At 42.8% G+C, this 22577-nt stretch overlaps 1 protein-coding gene and 1 non-coding gene across 3 annotated transcripts in view; one reads left to right on the top strand and one right to left on the bottom strand.

Annotated features, from left to right (window-relative positions):
• LOC119405024 (selenocysteine-specific elongation factor) overlaps positions 1-22577 on the bottom strand; it is a 47812-nt gene that overhangs the window by 22743 nt on the left and 2492 nt on the right. The window contains exons 2-7 of one of the 2 annotated variants that reach the window (XM_037671779.2): positions 21692-21861; positions 17694-17783; positions 15123-15308; positions 12625-12708; positions 5577-5770; positions 2286-2559 (exon numbers count right to left, since the gene is read on the bottom strand). In XM_037671779.2, coding sequence (XP_037527707.1) covers positions 2286-2559; positions 5577-5770; positions 12625-12708; positions 15123-15308; positions 17694-17783; positions 21692-21861 — 998 coding nt within the window. The remainder of the gene's footprint in view (positions 1-2285; positions 2560-5576; positions 5771-12624; positions 12709-15122; positions 15309-17693; positions 17784-21691; positions 21862-22577) is intronic. The other variant, XM_037671787.2, reaches the window with a different exon arrangement.
• Trnat-ugu (transfer RNA threonine (anticodon UGU)) lies at positions 5421-5492 on the top strand. The gene has a single exon. It is a non-coding gene; the product is annotated as a tRNA-Thr (tRNA).

Below are 22577 nucleotides of genomic sequence, written 5' to 3'. Positions count from 1 at the left end.
CAAGAATGTCGTTGTCTTCACCTTTCTCCCAGCCACCTTTCAGGATATATCCCACTATGCATGTTACCGTCAATGAAAACCACACAACAATATCATGACAAACAGCTGAGGTGTGGCAGAGGGCAGGTTGAGCAATTCCAAAACAATCACAAAACCGCTGGGATTTCTTAAAAATCTCAAAACAGAAAGCAAGAAAAATGCCCAACAGTGTGTGCAACGAAATTTGGCAGGAAATTTTTAAGAACTTGCCTCAAGGTGCTCATTTTTTTTGCGGCGAAACTCGTAGTAATGAAGCTTTGTGTTAAAGTGACAGTTCGTAACATTACTCACGATTTCCCAGCTGATGAAGATGTTTTGACTGAAAGACACACTGTTTTCCTCATTAAATGGGAATTTATAATTTTAATGCCTCACAACCAGTCACGAAAGACTGTTTGGTGCACTGGGTGGCAATGACATGAACCAAATAGGATACCCTATCCCATGGTGTTCCAGTAGTACATGCCAACAATAGTGTCGGCGCCTCTACGCGATGTAGTAAACAACCCTCATGTGCAGTCAGCACTGTCCTCGTTGTCATGGCAATGAGGATTGCTTTTATCCATGAAAAAATCACGATTAGGTGCCTGTTAGTACAGATGCAGGTTGCACACTCACAGGAGATCTAGAATTAGCAATTTTATATGGCAGAGGTAGAGCGATGACGTTTCCAAGCAGAAAACAAAGAAATCGTGCATGATACTACTGTGTCATGCAAAAGCATGGTTTCATTTTGGATGAGTTGGCTTGGCTTGTCTATCAACAGAATAAAAAATTTGGAGGATGCTTGAGCTTCGCCTTCAAGAGTAGAACGCAATAGCACAATCGGGCCCTGTTCGCATTGCCTTCTCAATGGCTAGCCTGCCTTCGCTTTTCGGTGGACACCTCAACCATGCCGCAAGGAAAGGAACGTCTGCGCACCTGTAAATTGGCCCTTTCAAGCTATCCTACAACGCCTACTGCAAGTACACTTGCGAAGTGCCCGCTACGACATAATTCTTCCTTTTGCAAGTTGGCGAGGTACCCAGTATGTGCCCGTACGCCAACATGCGCACCTGTGCAGCTGCACACGTTGTTGATGCTGTTGTTGATAATGATAATTAATTATGCCTGTGTTCTTTGCAATTGGTAGCCTTTGCACCAACCACTCGTTGAGCGATACACTTGTTTTGATGCCTGGTGTGATTCTACGCTTCTGCCAAGCAAATTACATGTGTTAATGACATTTCTCGCACTACATAACATTCACACAGTGTTTTTTTCCAAAGCAATTTCGAGCACAGTCCTGGGTTTAATTCCCGCTCGAACTGAAGATTTTAAAAATTTTCCATTTGCATCTATCTCGAATTTTTCGCACACAACCAACGACGCCAACACCGGAATTTCTGCGAAACGAGCTCTTTAACGCTATCGTGTTAAAACAGTGGGGGTAAGCCATGAAGCAGGCTTGTAGTTGGTGTGTACTAGGTGATGTCCAAATACATGCCCCAGCAACGGTTCTCTCTGATCAACATGCGGAACTCAAAGGCTATGCTTCCGCTAAATGCATTTGGCAGAAACAATTTGAGGGTCAAAACCACGTCACAAACGCCTCGAGATAGACATTTGAAAAAGGTCTGTATGGCGACAAACACTTACTGGAGCAGCTTTTTTTCAGAAATGGATGGAACAGTAAAAATTCATGTACCACCCATCCATTAATTGTTTTCTTAATGAAAGGTGAGCTACTGGGATCTCAGTTTTGCTGGAGTTGTCTCATATTTTTTCTAGAGATTGCTCAGAAAAGCTCTACTTAATCAATTTCCAGGCACTTTTAGAAGTAACCTATGCAGGTATGAACACTTCTGAGGATAGGCTTTTCATTGTGCCATAAAAAAACTAGGCTTTTAAAAATCATTGCCTGCCTCTTTAATTATGCCCACAAGCTCATTTGTGTGCATCACAAAATGTAATCTTTGCCTGCCAGCACGATAACTGCCACAAGTGCCACAACCTATTATGTGATATTTGGTGCAGCATGCATGCACATGACCACATAGTATGCATATGCAAGCACCACCTACAACTAATATGTACAGCATAACTGTTCCATCATTACTACACAGTCAACTGTATACATCTTGAACCTGTAAACTGCAACTATAGTACTTTTTTGTGCAGAAGGCAAGAGTAACGTCATGCAGGTTGCGGCAATATCCGTAACCTGGTGATACCAATGCCACTCTTTCACTATGTCTAGCATCTACCTTGAAGACAGGCAGGCCCGTGAGAGCTGACCGGTCTACATAGCAGCGTTGGATGCGTCCATGGAAAGCCAACCGGCATGCCTTCCCCTGAGGGTCCATGTCCAAACGGGAGCCTATCAGCAGCATGTCTGGTGCCAGAAGAGCTGGCTGGTCCAGCTCCAACAGGGCCCACTGCTCTTGGCCTTCAGCAGCCTGGCCACTGAGTAGCTCAGGGTCCCAACGCAGTCCAATTTCTTCAAGGGCTGCCCCCTTGGGACAACTCAAGAAAGATGCCCTGCAATGGCCCCATAGGGCCTACCTATGTTAGGTTGAGAGTTGGCACTACTACACGCTATGTTTACAAATTCTGTGAAAATTGAGAAAAAGTTTCCATTCCAAGAGATACTGTGAAAATGAGAAAGGTGCAAACATAACCGTGAAGCTGCAACTTTCCAGCATGCACATTATTGGTCTGCATATTGCTTACAAAATAAGTGCAGTTATTTGTATTACCCCAGAGAGCTTGCAAACAAGATGTACAAGGCTGTTATACTCAGCGACAACTTTTCTTGACAGCACCGTGGAAGCTACAAAACCGAAGCGCATGCCTGCTGCTGCGCCAAAAGATAGTACTTAGGTTTACTGATAACTTTCTCATTTGCCTAGCTGAAATAAATGCTGCTTTATTTATTATGAGACTCAAACACTTGTGGGAACTCGTAGGTAAAATGCAGTTATTGTTCACTTTGCAAGAATGCCTTCCCTGTCTTCCCTTTTCTTAGACAGCCCCACTTTTCGGCACACCCGTTTTCCAAAGTAAACATGGCGCTCATGACGTAGCGGGTCAATGTGCGGCCACAAACGTGCTGTTTAGTTCTCCAAGAAAAATATACTCGTAATATATGACACTAAAATGTACACTGAGCAATCGAAATGTCTCCCCTATTCACATTTTTCGTGTGTATGTTTTTTTCTAAACGCGTTCACGATGCGAGGAAGCAAAACCGAAATCAGCCGCAAGCTGCCGTACTCCTTGCGGAGCAACCCGAATGTGCGGAAGCCCCGCCTCCGTAGCCTTCGCTCCACTGTCAAGATAAGTTGTCGCCGAGTATAGTAGAATGTACAGCAATGAATGTACAGCAATGTTAACATCTTGTAATTATAGTACAGGATTATATGCTATTTTTCTGCAGTGTTCTCCACTGAACTGTGCAACAGTACACAAAGGCACAAAGCAAACAGCCAGCTTCGCTCAACTATATACACAGGTCCCCAAGTCTAGCCTTCAAGGGAGTTCATCTGTACAGAGATACATAATCACCAATCCACAGGAGTTCCAGCTATCTTTGCTACGGTCAGGAATAGATGGAAGGAGAGGGACGGTTGGAAGAGTGGAAGAATTCGATATTTTTACAGGGTTTAAGACCTGTCACAGATACTGGCAATGCACACACAGTTTTTGAGTAACTTGGTGCCGTTTAGTTATGGACAAACGGATGTGAACAAATATTTGCTTTTAAAACCAAGCAAAATAAGTAACTACTAGATGTTTTGTTGTTACCATACTGAAGTAAAAACAGCTGAACAGATGTATGAACGGACACAAATCTTCAAAGCTTGCATTTCTCGAGTGTCTTCTGTCACAGCAATCTTAAGCTTAATCATCAACTCTTTCACAAGAAGCTTGATTTTGCTCTGGCCTTTGTTTTGGGGAGAAATAGGAAAGCATGATGGAGGGAGTAGTGGGATGCCTATCCCACCCATCCCTGTCTGTATGCCGCACGCTTTGCTTATTTTAACCACTTCTTGCATATTTACAACTTTTGTCTAAATCTTTAATTACACAAAAGCATGTATATTACGCAATAAATGAAATGGGTCAGGAGTTGCAGTAAATGGCGTGGTGAATGAAAGTAAATGCTCATGAGACAGCTTAGTGCACGTGACAAGTCCATTTCCTTGATGTTGGAAGAAATTAAGCTGGCAAATTCCTTAAGCCCGCTGGAAAATAAATTGCAGAGGCTCCCAGCAACCAACTTTCAAGAGGCCCCATCAAAGGTTAAAATTAATACTTTTGTGCTAGGTACAATTTTTCAGAAAATGATCACTCGTCTTTTTTAGGGTGAGGTCAAGAGCACTGCTGACATGGATATACAAGCAGTAGATGGAATGGTCATAAAAGAAACTAAAGAAATTCCATGGACATTTTTCTTTGCTGCCTACCTGGATGTATATGTTCGGTGTAAAGCAAAAACTGTGCCAGAGCAGCTATGGTAAGGGGACACACAAGGCCGAAGTCTTTGTTTGTGTTCAGCACTGATGTGCCCTGAAACCGATTAATCAGTCAGGCAATCCATGAATGTCACAGAGCTCGCAGAAAACAAGTAATAATGGAAATTTAAACGGCATGATACCTGCATTTTTCAAGTAGACACACTTACCACAGATGTAATGTTGATGAGAACTAACAGACAATAATGTCAAGGGAAGTGTAAGGGATGTTATTTGTAGTCATTAGGATATAAATGTGAAGAAAGTAAAGTGGACGAAAAGATAACTTCCCACCGGCAGGGGCCGAACCTGCGACCTCCGAATAACGCGTCCGATGCTCTACCACTGAGCTACGATGGCGGTCATCCTCCCATCCACTTTGTGGGGTATATATGTGCATTAAAACCTAGGAGTGTTAGACAGTGCCAATCGCAGCCATGGTGTCACATAGCACGTGATTTTTTTTTTTTTTACTATCTGGCACCTGGCCAATGATCCCTCACATACTACCTGAAGGCATCAAGTCTGCCATAACGAGACCCTCGCTATGAATGAAGTAAAGAAGATGACTTTTTTAAGGGCTCGTTTTTCTTTGTTAGACACAATGTTGATGAGAACTAACAGACAGTAATGCCAAGGGAAGTATAGGGGATGTTATTTGTAGTCATTAGGACATAAATGTGAAGTAAAGAATGTGAAGTAAAAAAAGTATGCGAGGGATTATTGGTCATCTGCTAGATCGTAAAAAAAAGATCACTTGCTATGTGACGCCAACAGGCAGAAAAAGAATGTTCTACACTTGCCGCCATGGCTGCGATCGGCGCTGACTAACACCCCTAGGTTTAAATGCACATATATACCCACAAAGTGGACGGGAGGATGACCGCCATCGTAGCTCAGTGGTAGAGTATCGGACGTGTTATTCGAAGGTCGCAGGTTCGGTCCCTGCCGGCGGCAAGTTATCTTTCAGTCCATTTTACTTTCTTCACATTTATATCCTAATGACTACCACAGATGTGGCTGAGAAGAATAATTTCCTACCTAGCCATGAGAGTAGCATGCAAAGCTGACATGTGGAAGCGGCTTCCAGAGGGACAAGGGCCCTTGAAGTGAACCACAGGCTCCACCCGTGCCAGTAGGAAGAGTTGTGCTCCCAAGTGGCCAGGGCTGCACACCAGACCCCGCTCAAGCAGTGATGCCTCCAACTGGCCCACACACACACCCACTCGATCACCCTGCACACACAAGTCTCAAACATTGCGCTTAATGTTGAAGATTTTACAGCTGACAGCCGAGTTTCCACAACAGCCACACATGCGCAATTAAAAGCATATGAGCTATGGTATCTGAGAAAATATGCATTAATAATATTAATGCAATAAAATATTAGTACTGTGTACCTTCACTTGAACGAACTTCAAGGGACCCCAGGAAAATGTTCGTTTAAGTGAAAGTTCGCTGAACTGAAATAGCTATGTTGTGACTTGTTATCAGGAGCTAAAGAAACATCAGTAGTTGAAATGAAATTTGAACCCTTTTATTTGCAGTGCTGCTTATTAGAATGTAAATTTCTGCTTATTTAGCATGTTTCGAACAATGCAGCAATCTTTTGCTGCACTTGTGCACTTAGGACTGCAGTGGTTATGAATTGAGTTGCTGTGTCCAAGCTCTCATAAACCTTCTCCGGCACAACACTCTGCTGGGCAGCGAAGGACTTCACTTTTTTTCAAGTGACACAGGTGACACAGTCCTCAAAATGCAAAGTGCTGTCTGTACCCACTCTTTCAGACAATTTCTGATTAATATGACGTGAGAGACATTGGATGGTGCCACAAAATATCTGTATGGTGTCACAAAATATCAGAACTGAAATGTGCACAGCACTAATTTCGTTATACTGAAACGCATTAGCATTGGGTCTACAGCAGCACTGCAGAAGGAACGCAGTCAAAGTTCAACTTCCACGTTAACGCCGTGAAGTGTTTCCAATGCAGGTGCTGAACGCAGCCGGTGAACTTGAGCTACAGTTTCTAGTGGTGAGTCGGGGCATTTTCAGACAAAGCGCAGGGAGATGTGCACTTTCGGGCGTCTGCACCGAAGGTACGGTGATACCAACACTCGCCGGGGTGTGAAGATCGTGATGAGGAGCGCCGGTGGGAAGAGGAGAGGCGGCATGATGAGGATCAAGAGCGCGCAGATAGGGTAGCTATCTGTGCGGATAGCTGTTCGATCTGGCTGCAAAAGTCGTCACGTAGGGCTTGCAGGTCTGGTGGCGAAGAGTGAGATGCCCCACTTGATGTGGAAGCAGTCGCGATCGCGGAAATGGCTGGGGAGTCGAATTCCATCACGGAGTCGGCAAGTTGTGTGAGCTTTTCTAATGACAAGTCAGCTGCAGCGACGAGCACCATGCGGACAGTGGGAGGTAGGTGCTGTAAAAAGAGCTCCTGGAGCAGAACTTTATCAAAAGAGGTGGCCGTGTCACCGAGAAGCTGCTGAAGATGGCGCAAAAGCTGTGATGGCTTGCAGTCGCCTAGTTCTTCAGCAGAAAGCAGCTCTTGGAACACTGTCTTTCTGATGATGAAGTGTGCTTTAGAAGCTCGGCCAACAACGTCTCATAGGGGTTTGTCTCCGGTGAGGTGAGAATGAGGTCTCTGATTTCGCCGACTCCAGTGGAAGAGCAGACACCACGTGGTAAAATTTTCAGGTCTGAGACGTTATCCGGGCCGTCACAAACTGGTCGTTTACATGCACCAGCCAGAGAGACGGATCAGCAGGCCAGAATTTTGGAAGCCGAAAAGAGACAGCGGAGACTGCTTGTGTCGCTGCGGGGTTGGGGGATGCTTGCCTGGAGTCTCCGGTGGTTCCCATTGTTGTCGCAGTCAGGAAATGGTTGCGAAATTTCGACAGTCCGTGGTCACCAATTTGTAGACGTAGCGGGCATCATTTGTGAGATAATTTGCGTGTTCACAAGTAAATATACAAATAAAGACACGTCTACAATATGAACTTGTATATTTTAAAACAAAAGCGTTGCGAGGTGAACGAAGCAGCAGCGACGAGGTGAGTGACGAAACTTGGGCACGGCTGCTGGGACGCACGTACTTGGCGCGTAAACAGAGACGATCAGCCAAGGTCAGATATGCACTGGCTGTAGCTCGAATTCACCAGCCACGTTCGGCACCCGCACATGAAACACTTCACAGCGCCAACGTGGAAGTTGAATTTTGACTGTGTTCCCTCTGCGGTGCTGCTATAGGGCCCAATGGCGCTTCAGCGGGGGATTTAAAAAAAGTTCATACAACTGAATAGTTTGTTTAACTAATGTTCGTTCAAGAGGTATTTTACTGTATCAACAAACTCCACACACAGATTACGCAGTCCAAAGCCAATGTCTCAGCTGAGTGGCTCCAATGCCATGCATTTCATTGCAAAATGTGAGAAGTGAATTTAAAAGCAGCAGCACTTAAAAATGGTATTCGCTTAAATCTGTTGGTGTCACTCTCATTGCTACCACTGCTGGTAAAGGGGCAACAATAAGCATTGTTGCCTTTGCAAACGAACAAATTCATCCACAGAGAGTCAGTTTGGGTTATCAGCAACATCAAGCAGCTTAATGGCACCAGTAAACGACAATCGTACCACAGTTTTTTTCAGGTCAGCACTTTTCAGATATAATTTCAATCATGAGGGGGAATTTTATACCTTCTTATGCTACCATTAATATTAAAATAATTTTGTAGAGTTGCAGAGTAAGGTTCTAACACATCTTTTTTTTTTCTTTTTTTGGTGGGCAAATGCAATGCTCTTGTGCAGCACTTATACAGCACCTGTATGATAGCCATGGGGCTGTAACATCACTGATGATGAAGAGGAGGAAAACGGTGGCTGGCTTGGAACAAGCTACCGCCTCGAAAATGAGGTGGGCGCACGAGACTCAAGGCACGAGCGACCAGTGCTGGGCATCTTTGGGTTTTTAGTAGGGGTGTGCGAATATCAAATTTTTCGAATACGAATCGAATACGAATATCCACCTTCGAATATCGAATCGAATATCGAATATCAGAGGAAAAATGCCTCAACAGTAACGATATTTTATTTAACATGTAGCTATTTGAAGAAACAAAACATTAACAGCCTGACTGGCAACACAGCATACACTGCTATCTCCAAAACACAATGTCCAGGCTAGCACAATGCACATCACAACACAAGCAAATATCACGGCACAATGAAAGTAATGACTACATGTTATCATGAAGAAATATGAGTTGCTCCACATGATGAGGCAGCAGGCGCTCCCTTGTAACAGAGACTCCCCCCCCACCTGCCGCTGAAAAGGCACGCTCGCTTGAACAGAAGTGGCTGGTATAGGGAGGTACGTACATGGGGCAAAGCTTTGCCAGACTGGGGTATCGAAGGTCCCCACAGTCCGCCACCAGTCACGTGGGTCACTGTCTTTCTTCAGAAGTGGTCCCGCATAGTGAACGAGTGGTAGTGCGGCACGTTACGGCCGCATAATATTGAAAATGTACGGTTACATGATCGCCAACAGCACTGCACGTCGGAGATGCACCAGCAATAAATCATACGTATTGGGGCGCTCGTCGCAGGCAGATATCCTGCCTCCGTGTACTTGCGATGTTTATCGCTCCTCTCGGCAACGTTTTTAGCGATACGAACGGAGCAGAAATGTGGAAGACGAGTTATTTTATGCATGATAATCGAATCGCATATTCGAATTTTCGAATATTCGAAGTTATCGAATATTCGAAACTTTTCGAATACACGATTTTCGAATCGAATACGAATATTTCGAATGTAATATTCGACGAATATTCGAACCTTTCGAATATTCGCACACCCCTAGTTTTTAGGTTTGCCAAGGAATCAGGCCAACTGGACTGTCAGTTACTGCCTCTGTTTGACAAAATATACTCGTTGTTACTGTGGCTCGGCATTATCACCGACTTGCCAAGCCACAGGGTCGGTATGGAAGCCACTGCAACGCCTTTACGATGGTCCATACTACACCATCCATCGCCCCAATAAGCATTTCACAGTGGATTCAGACAGCAGACAGGATACTGCCTCAGTCACCAGATGAACTGGTAACCCAACAACAGTTGATCCTCATCAGTCATCAACACTACTTCAATTTCCAACGCCCCCAACCACGGAGCAAGAATTCTTAAGGAGGCGAAACTGCACTCGCTTGGGTGTCCTAATAAAGTAACAGAATCGGCCACAGCACTGATGCTCCCTCTGTCGTGAGAGTCCACTGGCGGAGAGGGAAAAACGCATGCGTCGCTCTCTCCGACGAAGTTCGTCGGCTTAACCCTTTGCGGTCCGTTGTCGGGCAGCGCCCGACAACGCAACACGGCCGTAGCGGTCCGCTGTCGGGCCCCGCCCGACAAGGGTGTTCGTGGTTTAAATTTTGCTGTTTTCTCACCGCGAGTCGCGCGCATTTTTTGTATACATGAAGGGCCATCTCTTGAGGAATAAGTGAGCTTTGTTTGTTGAGGTTTTACTTTTTTGACACTAGGGTGCAGCACTATGATCAGCACGGGGCCTAGAGCGTACCCACTCGCGCGCGCGGTTCGCTGAGAAGCATGGCCACGTTTTCACCGCGTGCGTTTTACGGCGGTGCTTTTAGCGAAAGCGAGGATGACTTTAGTGAGGAAGAGAATTACGTGCCTCCACCAGACAGTGATGACAGTGATTCGACAGAAGTGAGTGACGAAGACGACGACGGCGGCGGTGAAAACCTGCAGTAATAACCCTGGCCTGCACACAGGGGAATGCTTTGAGCGGTATCATACGTTGCCCAAATATCACTAAAAGAGTTGCCTGCAGAATGCAGGAGCAAAAATAAATATCCTGTGCGTTTCTCTTCCACAGCTTGTGTTTTTATTCGCGGCGCCAGAAACTGGCGAAATAGTTTCGGACCGCTAGAGCCGGAAAGTGGGTAAAGGTTTTGGACCGCAAAGGGTTAAGGCCATTCGGCGCCGATTCACCGTTCGCGCTTTACGCCCAAATGCGTGTGTTTCTTGTGCATTCTCGCCCGCTCCATATTTTTCGATAAATTAATGGAAAAAATGCCTTCACATAGAGGAAAATTATGTGATTGAGATATCTTGTAGAACGCGAAATGTAAAATTTTTGTTAAGGTGAACTTGATAGGTTAGGTATAATTTTTAAGGCGAAAGCCTTAGCTGCCTCATCAAACGCAAGAAATGACCGTCGGCGTCCCGCGCCGGTGGCGTCAACATAAGTGATGCAAAAAATAATACCATAATGATGTCACATGACGTGACGTCATCACATGACATCGTCGCTTTACATTGCCTCCGTGATTGGTGGTCCGATCATGGAGGCAGAGCAAAACCAGGTGAGGCGCAGAAAGCTTTTGTATGGGGGTGGGGCAGGATAGACACATCGAGTGAAGAAAAAGAAGATGGCTTTTGCCTTCGTGTCATCTTAGTCTAATGCATAAGGGACCCTGTGAGTTTTTTCAACGAATGATGGGACTTACTTTCCGTGAAGTGCTTCTTGCAAACGTAGTCACGAGGCGTGAGCTCTCGATCTTTCCTTGGTATGGCACGAGCCCACGCTTCCAACCTCATCGGTCACTAGGAACTTTGAAGATTGTGTACCTACTCCTTGCAGCAGGCCTGTAGCCGGAGGGGGGGTGGGGGCTAGGTGTCTGCCCCCACCCCCAAATTTTTGTGGAGGAGGGTGTTTTAATAGCCAAGCTTTTCCGCACCCCAAAAAAATTCCTGGCTACGGGCCTGCCTAGTAGGATGCGTACCCACTGTTGCAGTTCGGCACGACACACTTCCGCCCCATCCCAAAGGAGCACTGGTGGAAATCTGAAAAGTGCTCTCTTTTGTTCACCGAGCAATACTTCTTTTTACATGCTTTTGTTGCGGCGGGAAAAGCGCGCGCAGAGACCGAGAAGTCAGCACCGCTGGCACAACGCGGAAGCCACTAAGCGCGCTAAAGAGACAGAAAGCCTGCAAATCACGAAGGAATGCGCGGCAGCTTGCCCGCGCAAATTGGGAACTTTCCCTCCCAAGGACACATACACAAGTGTGCGCACAACATGCGAGTAAGGAGTGAGGGGCCCATGCGTGCGGCAGACATCGTCTGCTCAGGGGCCACAACTAGCAGCTAGTTTCAAGAGCTGCACGGCCTAAAATTCGGGCAGTATCTATTAGCAACTGCAGCTAAAATATCTGTCACATCTATCAATTGATGTCACAGACAGAAATCTGAGACATTTTACATTGTACGAGGTGGTATCACGATTTTTATATGTCGCATCCATAGAAGAGCATGTAAACGATGGCAACACGCCGGAAGCGTCATCTGTCGTGCTGTGGTGAAAACCCCATTTCCTCTGTGATGCTATTACGCCGCCCTCGCGCGCTGCGGGGACCGAGCAGTTTCTCCTCCTCAAATACTTCTTTCTCCGTGCCCCCAACTCAGGCATCGTTCCGGCTACCTACATGGCTCTGTCAGGGCTTTAGCTTCAAACCAAACTAACAAGAATTTTATTGTTTTATTATGTTGACAAAGCATCAGAGTGTTATAATACATGTCATTATGGCAATAGCAAGATTCCAAGCTCATGAATGCTTAGTGTAGTGAAATGAGTTTTCATACTGCTTTTGCATGTCGCATGGAAATGCCATGTGCAGCCAGTACACGAGTGCAGGTATGCAATAGCTGATTGCAAATTTTAAGTCATGCATCCATGCTGTGAACATCTGATCTTTGTAAGAAAGTATTCATACATTTTCGTTAAACAGTGAGTCCCGAGATGCCACCATTAGTGCTAATCCTCAGGTCTACATTTTTCATTATACTCGTATATACATGTAAAGTGTACATAGTATGCTGAAGTTTTCCAGTATGAAAACTACCTCTTGATTACATAAGATTTCATGAAGTTTGCAGTCACTCAAATTAGTATGTGTAGTTAACTTCCATCAAGCTGATGTTAGTTAATTCAATGTTCTTTTTCATTAGACAGTGTTCAAAGGTCACACAAAGCACTGGTGATGTGCAATGTGCTCATAATACTTACCTGTATGGCCTTGTTCACTGGCTTGCGAAACATTTGGATGCTTTTGACCTTCTTGGTCACTTTCAAGGATGGAATCTCAACCACCTGTAATTAAACAAATACATGTTGAGCATCAATAATATACACTGCATTAGACAGGTGACCAGAGCTTTATTTAGAAATAAACCTCGAACTTGCAACAATATCAAAACAAAATAAGGAGAAGCCTTTCACAGCAGACACACGAATGACATCGTAAAAGAAGCTAAATAGAAGAGAAGGTGTGTGTTCCTGTGAGATACATCAAAATGTCAAGGAGCATAGTAGACATTGCTTTGGTGAGATCCTGCAACACTTTTTAAATGTGATAAATAAACCTGCTTAGCCATTAGACGTCACTGTAAGGGACACCTGAGCAGGGGACGCACAGTTGTACTTTAAATTCTGAGAGCTCTTTCCTTCAACCTGCTAGAATTCCCACCACTTATCACAGATATTCTTATAGTACTTTCTAAGCGCAATGGTTATTTGATAATTTTTGTTAGACATCATGACTAAGCAATGCGCTTGCCAGAAGAAATGAACGCATCTTATGACGGCGATTATTGATGAAAATGCATTAAATTATTGTCTATATCGGCATCTCCTTCGAAACAAGGCAGTGACAACTACATAGTCACTTTGCCTGAACTAATGAGCTAATGAGGTGTTATGTATATACTGTACTCACGGATTGAAATGTGACGTTTTTTTTTAGTATAACGACTGCTATGAGCAATCGTTTGTGATAACCATGTCATGTCGCTGCAAATCTAGCTGCTGAAGGTAACGTTGGCTCTGATGTAAGTGTTCTAGTCAAAATTATGCTGATATGACACGACCTGTAGATGCTGGAAATGAAAGTACATGCATTACTTAGCCCTGAATTTTCGTGTTTCACTCCGTAAGTATTGTACATACATAACCTTTTAGCATTTTGTCTATACCAACAACAATGGTTTTCATTAATCTCTTCCTTGCTTGTTTCTACCAATACATTAAATGTCTCCTACTTATCTTCAGTGCTGACCCATCAATGCATCAACCTGCTTAGCATACCAGTGCTTGTGGAGAGTGGATATATCTTACGCATATTGCTGGATGAATAGCTTAACATTTCATTATGATATGTCGAATCATTTCTGGCCTTTTGCTTTAGAAGACACAAGCCTCATCTTGTCTCAAACAGTTATCCTGGCATGCTTTCATCCTCGGGCAGCCAGCTCGGACCTCAAATAGCAAGGTATTGCTGCCCTTTGTGTTACTGTACAAATTGCCCGTTCTGAATTATTTTTTTTTGCCGCATTTTTAAACCTCCATGGCCATTCTTGTTTTTATGCTTCACATGAAACTTGCCATCTGTTTTTGACTTCTTTTTATGACTCTGGGTTGTCTATTAGTACTTTTTAAACCAAATCTTTTGACCTATTCATTTATTTACATTTAGGAGGGTGGTTTCTACTAGAGGCAATTGGCATTCCGTGATGCAATTTCCTAGTGTAAAAGCAAAAGGTGAGACAGAAGGAAAATGAGAAGGACAGCTTATCTTTGTCATTTCCCTTTTTTCTTGTCCTTTGTTTGCATTAACAAAGTTACAGCAGTAGTACAGCTCTGAATGCTGTAGGGATGACAACAAGAAGGTGAAAGACACTAAGGTGTCACACAAGCAGAACTCAACCACTAAAAAGCATTTTTTTATACAAAGTACATTAAAAAATGTTTGACTGGAAAGTGTTCATGAAATGCCCTTTAATAACATACTTTCTGCACCTTCCATGAGACGTGTTACAGGGCCCCTTAAGTGTGACACTTGTGTACAATGCGAATGATTGGTTACTGCCGTATTAAGTCTGGTAAGCGTCTTGTCGTTTCTCTCTCACTAGTCTTTGAACATTGTGTCCTGAAGTGGCGAAATGCAGAATTCTTGTGGTGTGGCTCATGAAATGCCCATACAAGCACCAACCACTTGAAATAACAGCAGTAATATCAGCAGCAGTAAAACACAGTGAAATAACAGCAGTAATATCATGCAAGAATGAAATGTGGACAGAAAGATGCAGAGTACTAGAACATTGCTTACTTTTAATTACTTGAACATTCAATGTGCAACTGTGTTGTAACAGAGCACTAAGTATGCTATAGCCTGGAAACTGAGCACCTGAGAATTAATTAGACATATGTACCACAATATAGGAAAAGTGCCCTTGAATTCACTTTCTTGTGTTTGTGTTTCATTTCAGCAAAGCAGCACATGGCCAAGTACTTCAATGTGCAACAACTGCAAAAAAACATGCTGAATTCTTTGCAGCAAGTAATGCATCAGCATCTTCATCAGATGTGCAATATCACAATGGTCTCCTATTCAAACATGCAGAGCCATAGTAAGTAAATTGTACTGCAGAAGCTCTTCTTTACTACTGCTTTCTGAGCATGCACATTTTTTCAGTGACAAAGAGACAAATGGGTGACTAAACACTTACATCATTGATGCTAACTGAGCCCTGCAGAATGGTGCCTGTGAGTACTGTGCCCTGACCCTTGACTAAGAAGCAGTGATCCACAGACAAAACAAGGGGCCCCTTGTCCTGTCGTTCAGGCAATCTGGCAGCATGACATAGAGCTTCTACTAATCCAGTCAATCCCAGCGCAGATGCTTGCTCAACAGTCTGCACAAGTTTCAATGATACAAATGAAGGTGCACAAGCCATGCAGAGAATTATCAACACTAATAAGCATGCAGTGTAGCTTCTATGGAGGCATGCCAACCATTGTGCCATAATACACAGACTAGCAAGTACAGGATTGGATTGGATAAACTTTTATTTGGTCCTCCAAAACACAGATCAATGTGTCGCGGGCCGCTCCCCCGTGGGGACCGAGAGGCCGAGCCCCTCAGCCGCCTCGCGGGCTTGGTGGACAGCCCAGAGTTGTTCTGCCAAGGACGGGCTGCGTATTGCCGCCTCCCATCTGGCAGAGGTGATGTTAGGTAAATGAGCGAATTTGGTACAGGAAGCAATCTTAATTAATAAATGGTCCAAGTTCACGTTAGTGGATTGACAGGTCGTCCTGAGGAATGTGTTTCAAATTCCTGACTTGACTGGCCCCGGGCATGCTGGCATACAGGAACGCTTGCACTCCTTGCAACACGCATGACCACAGACAGAGCTTGGCTGGACACAATGGTCTAAACGAGCACTGATAAGGGCGTGCATCCGTTATGATTGAAAATGATGTGCCATTCTTGTGGCCTTCCCACCAGATGGTGTCAGCATATTTTAGTAGTACACTCAAACTGCTGAAGCACCTCCAGGCCAGCCTATTTCCACATAGCACAAAAAGAGAAGGAAAGGACTTGGACTCAAGTGTGTTATGAAAGGGTGGGCTAGTTGGTGGCTCTTCATACTTTCTTATCCACTAGCATCCACTAGCATGCTACTGGAAAAACACACAGAGACGAGAGGTATGCAATCTTATCTATCAAACATTTTTGTTCCCCCAACTTAGAACCAACTCAATTTCACTGAAAAGTGGTGCGCTTGTGCATCTCTTGCGATGCCCACTAGGTTCCCTGCTCCCCATAATTGCTGATGTGCATACTTACATTCACAATTTCGCTCATTAACACAGCATACGGTTTAGCTGACGTATTCTCTACTGCATGAAATGGGGACCTCTGCAGAACACTGTACAAATAACTCTCTGAGTTGCATTGTACATGTTGCATTGTCCTTCTGGTTATCATTTATGGCACTGCCTAAATATTTAAGCTTCTGAGGCACAGAAAACAATACTGTGGCCCTGTGCCCTTTGGCTATCTGTTGTGATACTGCATTCACGCAATATCTCGCAGTGAATAAAAAAAACAAAGCAAGAGGCTGTCAACCAAGCCCACACTGAAACCTTGTAAAGAAACATATATACATAGGTGCATAGATCGGCAAACTCACTCATGAGCCAACTCACTCAGGCTCACTCAGGCTCGGAATGACCTATGAGTTTGAGTATGAGGGAGCCCAGATGAATAGAATTTCGGTGAGCTTGAGTTCAAGTGAATTCAGCAGAGAAGAATTTTGGTGTGTCTGAGTCAGAGTGAGCTATAAGGAAAAAATACAATTAAATTTACCAACCTATGCATGTGTGAGAATCACCACTTTATTTATTGTACTTCTAGACAGCACTTGTTTGTGCAGTGCACTGACTTCTAACCAGTCATATTATTTTTCATATGAGACTACTTTTGTCATGTGGATTCACTACATCTGTACGTGTGTTTGTGGAGCAATTGCCCCACTCCACTGAATGATCATGTTCACCTCACTGACTTGCCAGCCTAAATTATTTAGACTTTGCATACAGGTTTGTGAAGTGAGCTGTCTTTAAGCCTATGCCATATTTTCCTATGTGGCACTTTCCCTTGCCAGCTGTTTTCATTTTAGCAAGCTGCATGCATGTGCACATAGGCATGCGATGTGTGCAAGCAATATACATGCTACCTTCCAAACTATCCCTGCTAATATCCGCAGTGTTCCAGAATTTGCATTTTCTATTCTTATGAGGTATAGTAGAATGCCCATTAACATAAAGCATGATCAGGCAAACTGATAACTTACTTTGGTTAGGTCGTCTTCCAAGTTAGCTCTACTATTACCTTGGCTATGCCAGACCTTACATTTGCTGTTTCATTATAAAAGTATAATGTTCATTAACATAAAGCATGGACAGCCAAATCTTTAATTTGGTATGATAGTTTATTTTATCAACATTTATTGTGTTGAGATCTGGCTGTATCATCTAATGTTGCCATTGGCTTTCTCGCTTTTACAGTACGTGATACAGAACTAGACAAGATACTGTTTTGTACAACTTTGTGTATTGTTACGAAAGCTGTGCCTATATGGACTAATTATGCTCAAGCCAAGAGTAATTCGGGGTGCCATCTTTTTCATAGTTGTATGTCTACGGTACTGCAACATGCACTTAGCTGCATGTAGCCTCCATAAGCACATATTCGTACAAATAGATCAAGGCGTAACACTCAGTAGATTGCTTACTTCGGCTCCCCCAGGATTTGCAGCCACAGGTACAACAGCTGCATCGGCAAATTTGGTCTTTTCCAAAGTCTTCTTTAACCTTTTTGTCATCTGGAAAAACAAAAACAAAAAACAAAAACAGCCCGTCAAATGATCTGATATAGTTACCAACCAATTTACTAATGGTACCTATTTACTTGAAGCTGAAGTGAAAAAAATTACCTTGGGCTGGAAAATACAATGACGTTCTTGTTCTACTTTAATCACCTGCTTATTGCCCTGTATCTGGCCATTACTCTGCTTATTACCAGATTTTACCAATGGGCATGGCAGATAAATAGACTGGGATGGAAAAGAAGCCTATTATTGCAGCTTCAGTGAGAAAATGCCATGGCTAAGGTCTAATGGGCAGCATACTTACAAATGCATCCTTATTTATATATAACATACCATATTTATTCAAATCTAAGTCGATGTTTTTTTCGAAAAAACGATGTGCAAAAGTGGGGGGTTAGCTTAGATACGAGTACAATGATTTTTTTTTTCTGGCCCTGCGAATTTCGGGGGTCGGCTTAGAATCGGGGCCGGCCTAGATTCGAGTAAATACAGTATACATTTATTTATAATGTGTAATGAATTTACATGCAATTATGAACTAGTGTGAGGCAGCAGATGGAGCATAAAAGACATTTCATTCATAAGCAAAGCTAATTGATATTATAATGCAACCAAAAATATTTTGATACAATTTTACAAACATTCTGATGTTATTTTAGCATTATTAGTGCACTATTATTTAGCCTAAATTGTGTATGGTGACACAAGTACCAAGGCAACTCTGCAACTCTTTTATACCATTTGAACGACCCACTGACCTACTGATTTGATTGATTGAATGACATGGTTTATGTCTCAAATCAATGCCTGGGCTATGAAAAATGTTGTGCAGGGTTCTGGATTAACTTTGATCATCTGGGGTTCCTCAATATGCACCTAAATCTCAGTACACGAGTATTTTTCCATACTGCCCTCATAAGAATGCAAGCTTCACAACCAGAAAGCCAGTGCCTTCATGCTTAGCAGCTTAGCATAAAGTAATGGAAAAGGAAATGGGGTTGCTTTATAGACAGCACCATGCTTGACGTCTGCATCCCAGGTCAGTGGGCATGGGCTGACGATTGCCTTTGCGAGTGCTTCATGCCGCTTGAGTTACGTCGGCGAAAAGCTGGTGGAGATACAAAATTTCAAAAAAATATTTCTCAAGTTAAAAAAATAATACCCTTTCGTAACTTTGTATATGTTCAGCTAATACATAGAGCTTTCAAATGAAGTATCCTGCATATTTTTAGTCCGACCACCAAGGCAAGTTTTTTGACGATGAATACAGAGCTTTTCTAAAAAAAAGTGAAATTCGCAATTTTTTTTCAGACAATTTGCTACACCTTCAGCGATTAAATTATTTTTCTTTTGTAGTATGTCGAACAGGCTTCCAGTATATAATTAATTTCTACCCTTTGAGCTTGCCTTGTTCCTAGAAAAAAATATCAAACTTTGCAACTCTATTCAATTTTGCTCATGCGAAAAGCCCTCGAAGAATCAATATACATAAATAAGTCATTATTTTTACAGTTACACCACTTCTTTAGCTTGCCGGAAATACCATTTTATTGAGTGCATCGCATAAACGCCCTTTGAAAAAAATTGTTGTTTGATGCCCTTTAGCTCAGTCGGCGCCAAACTACAGACTCTCACAAACAGGCGGGAAAATTTTTGGCAACAGAAATAAACGAGCAGAATGAGTTTTGAACTTCAAGAAAAACGTGGAAATTTTTTCAGCCATACTTGTGATGGTCGGAAATGCGCTGGGTAATTTGGCATGGAATGACCCATATACAAGAGTACAACAGCTCAATGGAAGCATAAATTCACTGATTTCTTTTTGTGTGGAGCCCTACCATTGCTAATGGGAGCTGCAGTTTCCTGTGTGGTAAGAAGGTGGTAAAAAGCAAATACTAACTCTTTATAGCATTACTCATATAAAATGCATTAGAAAAATTTGTGCAGAAAAGAAATATGTCTTGCCACATTCTCTTAAGTGAATTAGTATGAACTTAGATATGGTTAAAGGGCCCCTAAACCACCGGGAGGACGAAACTTAGTTGTGGTGTTGCAGTTATGCACGAGTCTACAATGAACACGTGGCCACGAAAATTTGTCAAAATGGTGCCGTAGTAGCGTAGCTACACGAGTTTGATAATCAAAATGCGACCCTCGCTCGTCTCGCTTTTTCATTCACTATGCTCCGTTCGTTGGCTCGTCTCTCCTCTTGGCCGAGTGTTCCTCCTTGCCATACAAGGAGGATAAGCAGGGAGCACGCGTACCTGCAGGCAGACAAACAGGTTCTTTCTGCCGCTGACATGACCAGGTTCTCCTGGCGATGTCACAACCAAAGCTGTGGGTACTGACTGACAGGCCCGTATAGGAGCACAGCATTGTTTTTTTATTTTGTGGAGCACCCGTGGCACATAGCACTGCCGCATTTGGCACTGTTGATCGTGACAACTCTCTGAACTCGATGTGCGTGTTTACTTGAAATGTTAAAAAAAAAATATTGGAGTCCAGTACATAATGTAACATAAACCTATTAAATGATTTTTCAAAATATAGGACATCCCACTGGTTAGGCCCACCAGCCTGAATATGCACAATAACAAAAATATCTAGGCTTGCAACAAAAATATAGTGGGATTACATTAGACACATTAGTACATTACAAAGAACACATCAAAAACATCTGCACCAAGCTAAGGAACTCTTGCTTTGTGTTATACCAGGCACGCAATTACTTTCTCCTAGCGCTGCTAAGATTTATACTTTAGTATCTTCCATAGTCATCTAGCACAGTGCATTGAGACATGGGGGTACACAGATTCTTCGTATTTTGAGCCACGTATTGTAATACAGTAGTCAGTGCTTCATATAAACACATTTTCAAGCCAGACGAAAAACAGCACACTGCTGCTTGGATCACTAGAAATGATGACTTTCTGAACTGGAAGGAATTACAGAACAGCTTGCTTATGCAGAATTTATTGTCTAATAACAATCCTTTTCCCTCCAGCACATTCCAAACACACACAAAAAAATGCATGCAGTCATTCCAGAATATTGATTTCCCACCTGTGCAAAAACACACAAGAGAATACACTAGAACAAATCTGTGGAATTACATAGCCCTAATGTTAAAGGAAAGCAAGAATTTTGCATGCGAATTGGAAAAGAACATTTTCAGCATTTTTGGATGCATTGATTGGGCTCATTGCAACTGGCAGGTTCCACTGAAACTTCGAACTTGATGTGCATATTTTTGTGCATTATGCCCACTCCTGCCCATAGGTCTGATGCTAAGGCTGACAGTAGGTACCAAATAAATAAATAAATAAATGAAAGAATGAATAAATAAATAAATACACAAAAAATTGAGAACTTCAATCGTGTGCATGACACTTGTTATATTCTTTTACAAGCGTATTCCGTTTACAAACGTTTCTTTTCTTTAAGTTTTGATACAAATTTTTTTAGCACTGAAGTTGCAGTCATTGTTTATTGCTCATTTTTTGTTGTTCTGCATTCATATCACATATTTATTTCTGTCGTTGTGAATAAAGATTGTATAATAATGAACTGGGCGTACTGCATTACACACAAAATGCACGATTGTGACCTGGCACGATTACAAAGAGCTCAGATGTTATAAAAAATCTTGTATAGTTATGAGATGTAAACAATATAATGATCAGTGCTTTGAAGTTTAACTACAAAAGTATTGCACGGCTGCTTTAAAGTATCATAAAGACCACAGTTTACTAGGTGTACCATTGCTATAGTGTATAAGAACAAAGACTTATACAACTAACTTGCTTTTAATGTTCATCCAGAGGTGGTATTTGATGGCATGTATCTGAGACAAACAACAAATTTCTTGTCAAAGAAGCAGGGTGTAAGAAAGGAAGTACAACCTTGTCAATTTGCTTGTCTCTATCAGCTTCTGGAAGCAGGTCAATCTTGTTGAGAACCAAGAGCATGTGGTCACAGGTTATTTCACCCAAGACAAGGCACTCAGCTGTTTGTGTTTGTATACCCTTGGTCACATCTATCACCAACATCATCAAGTCAATGATTTGGGCTCCTGGAAACAGATGGCAAACATGTACTGTTCAGAAAGTGGATGTAAAAGAGTGCTATTGGAGTTACTGGTTCAAATCTAGCCCCACTAACAAATGAATAGCTGCTTCAAAAAAAAAAAAAGGACATACCAGTGGTGTTCAAAAAGAAGGTCATAATGAGCAGGGACTTCAGATACTTGGTGGCAGTTTATTTCTGAAACTCTGAAACTCATTATGGTTAAGAATTTGTCACACCTAAATACTAATATTCATTTTCAAGGAGGGCTCAATTTGCTGCATTTACATGAAACACTCATGAAATGTTGTCCCTAAGAAGTTATTATCTTTGAGTACCATGATACTGTACTTAAGCAATGATGGTGATAACTTCCATTTAAAAAAATACTGCACCACTTGTGGTCCTGCAGAAGCTACTAAACAACAAGAAATATGAAAGTAAGAATGTACACAAGCTTATGATTTTATAAATAAAAGAATATGTGAACAAGCCAAAGTTTAGAAAGACTGTGGCAAACAACTGTGGAACACTACTGTAATATCCTGAGCAAGCGCCCAGCTCCCTTTTCCAGGACATTTGAAATATACGCCAATGACCGAGCAAGTGCCCCATCCCCCTTTCCCTCCCGCCATTTTTTCCCCCAACCTATTCTCTGCAACAGAGTTCTGTAGCAGCGGTTCATAGGAACTCAAGCTCTGAGAGTCTTTAGGTATGTGCACG

Source organism: Rhipicephalus sanguineus, chromosome 1 (assembly GCF_013339695.2).
Source record: "Rhipicephalus sanguineus isolate Rsan-2018 chromosome 1, BIME_Rsan_1.4, whole genome shotgun sequence".
NCBI classification, from domain to species: Eukaryota; Metazoa; Arthropoda; class Arachnida; order Ixodida; family Ixodidae; genus Rhipicephalus; species Rhipicephalus sanguineus.
Note: the sequence above shows the minus strand (reverse complement) of the source record. Positions and strands in the feature narration are given on the sequence as shown.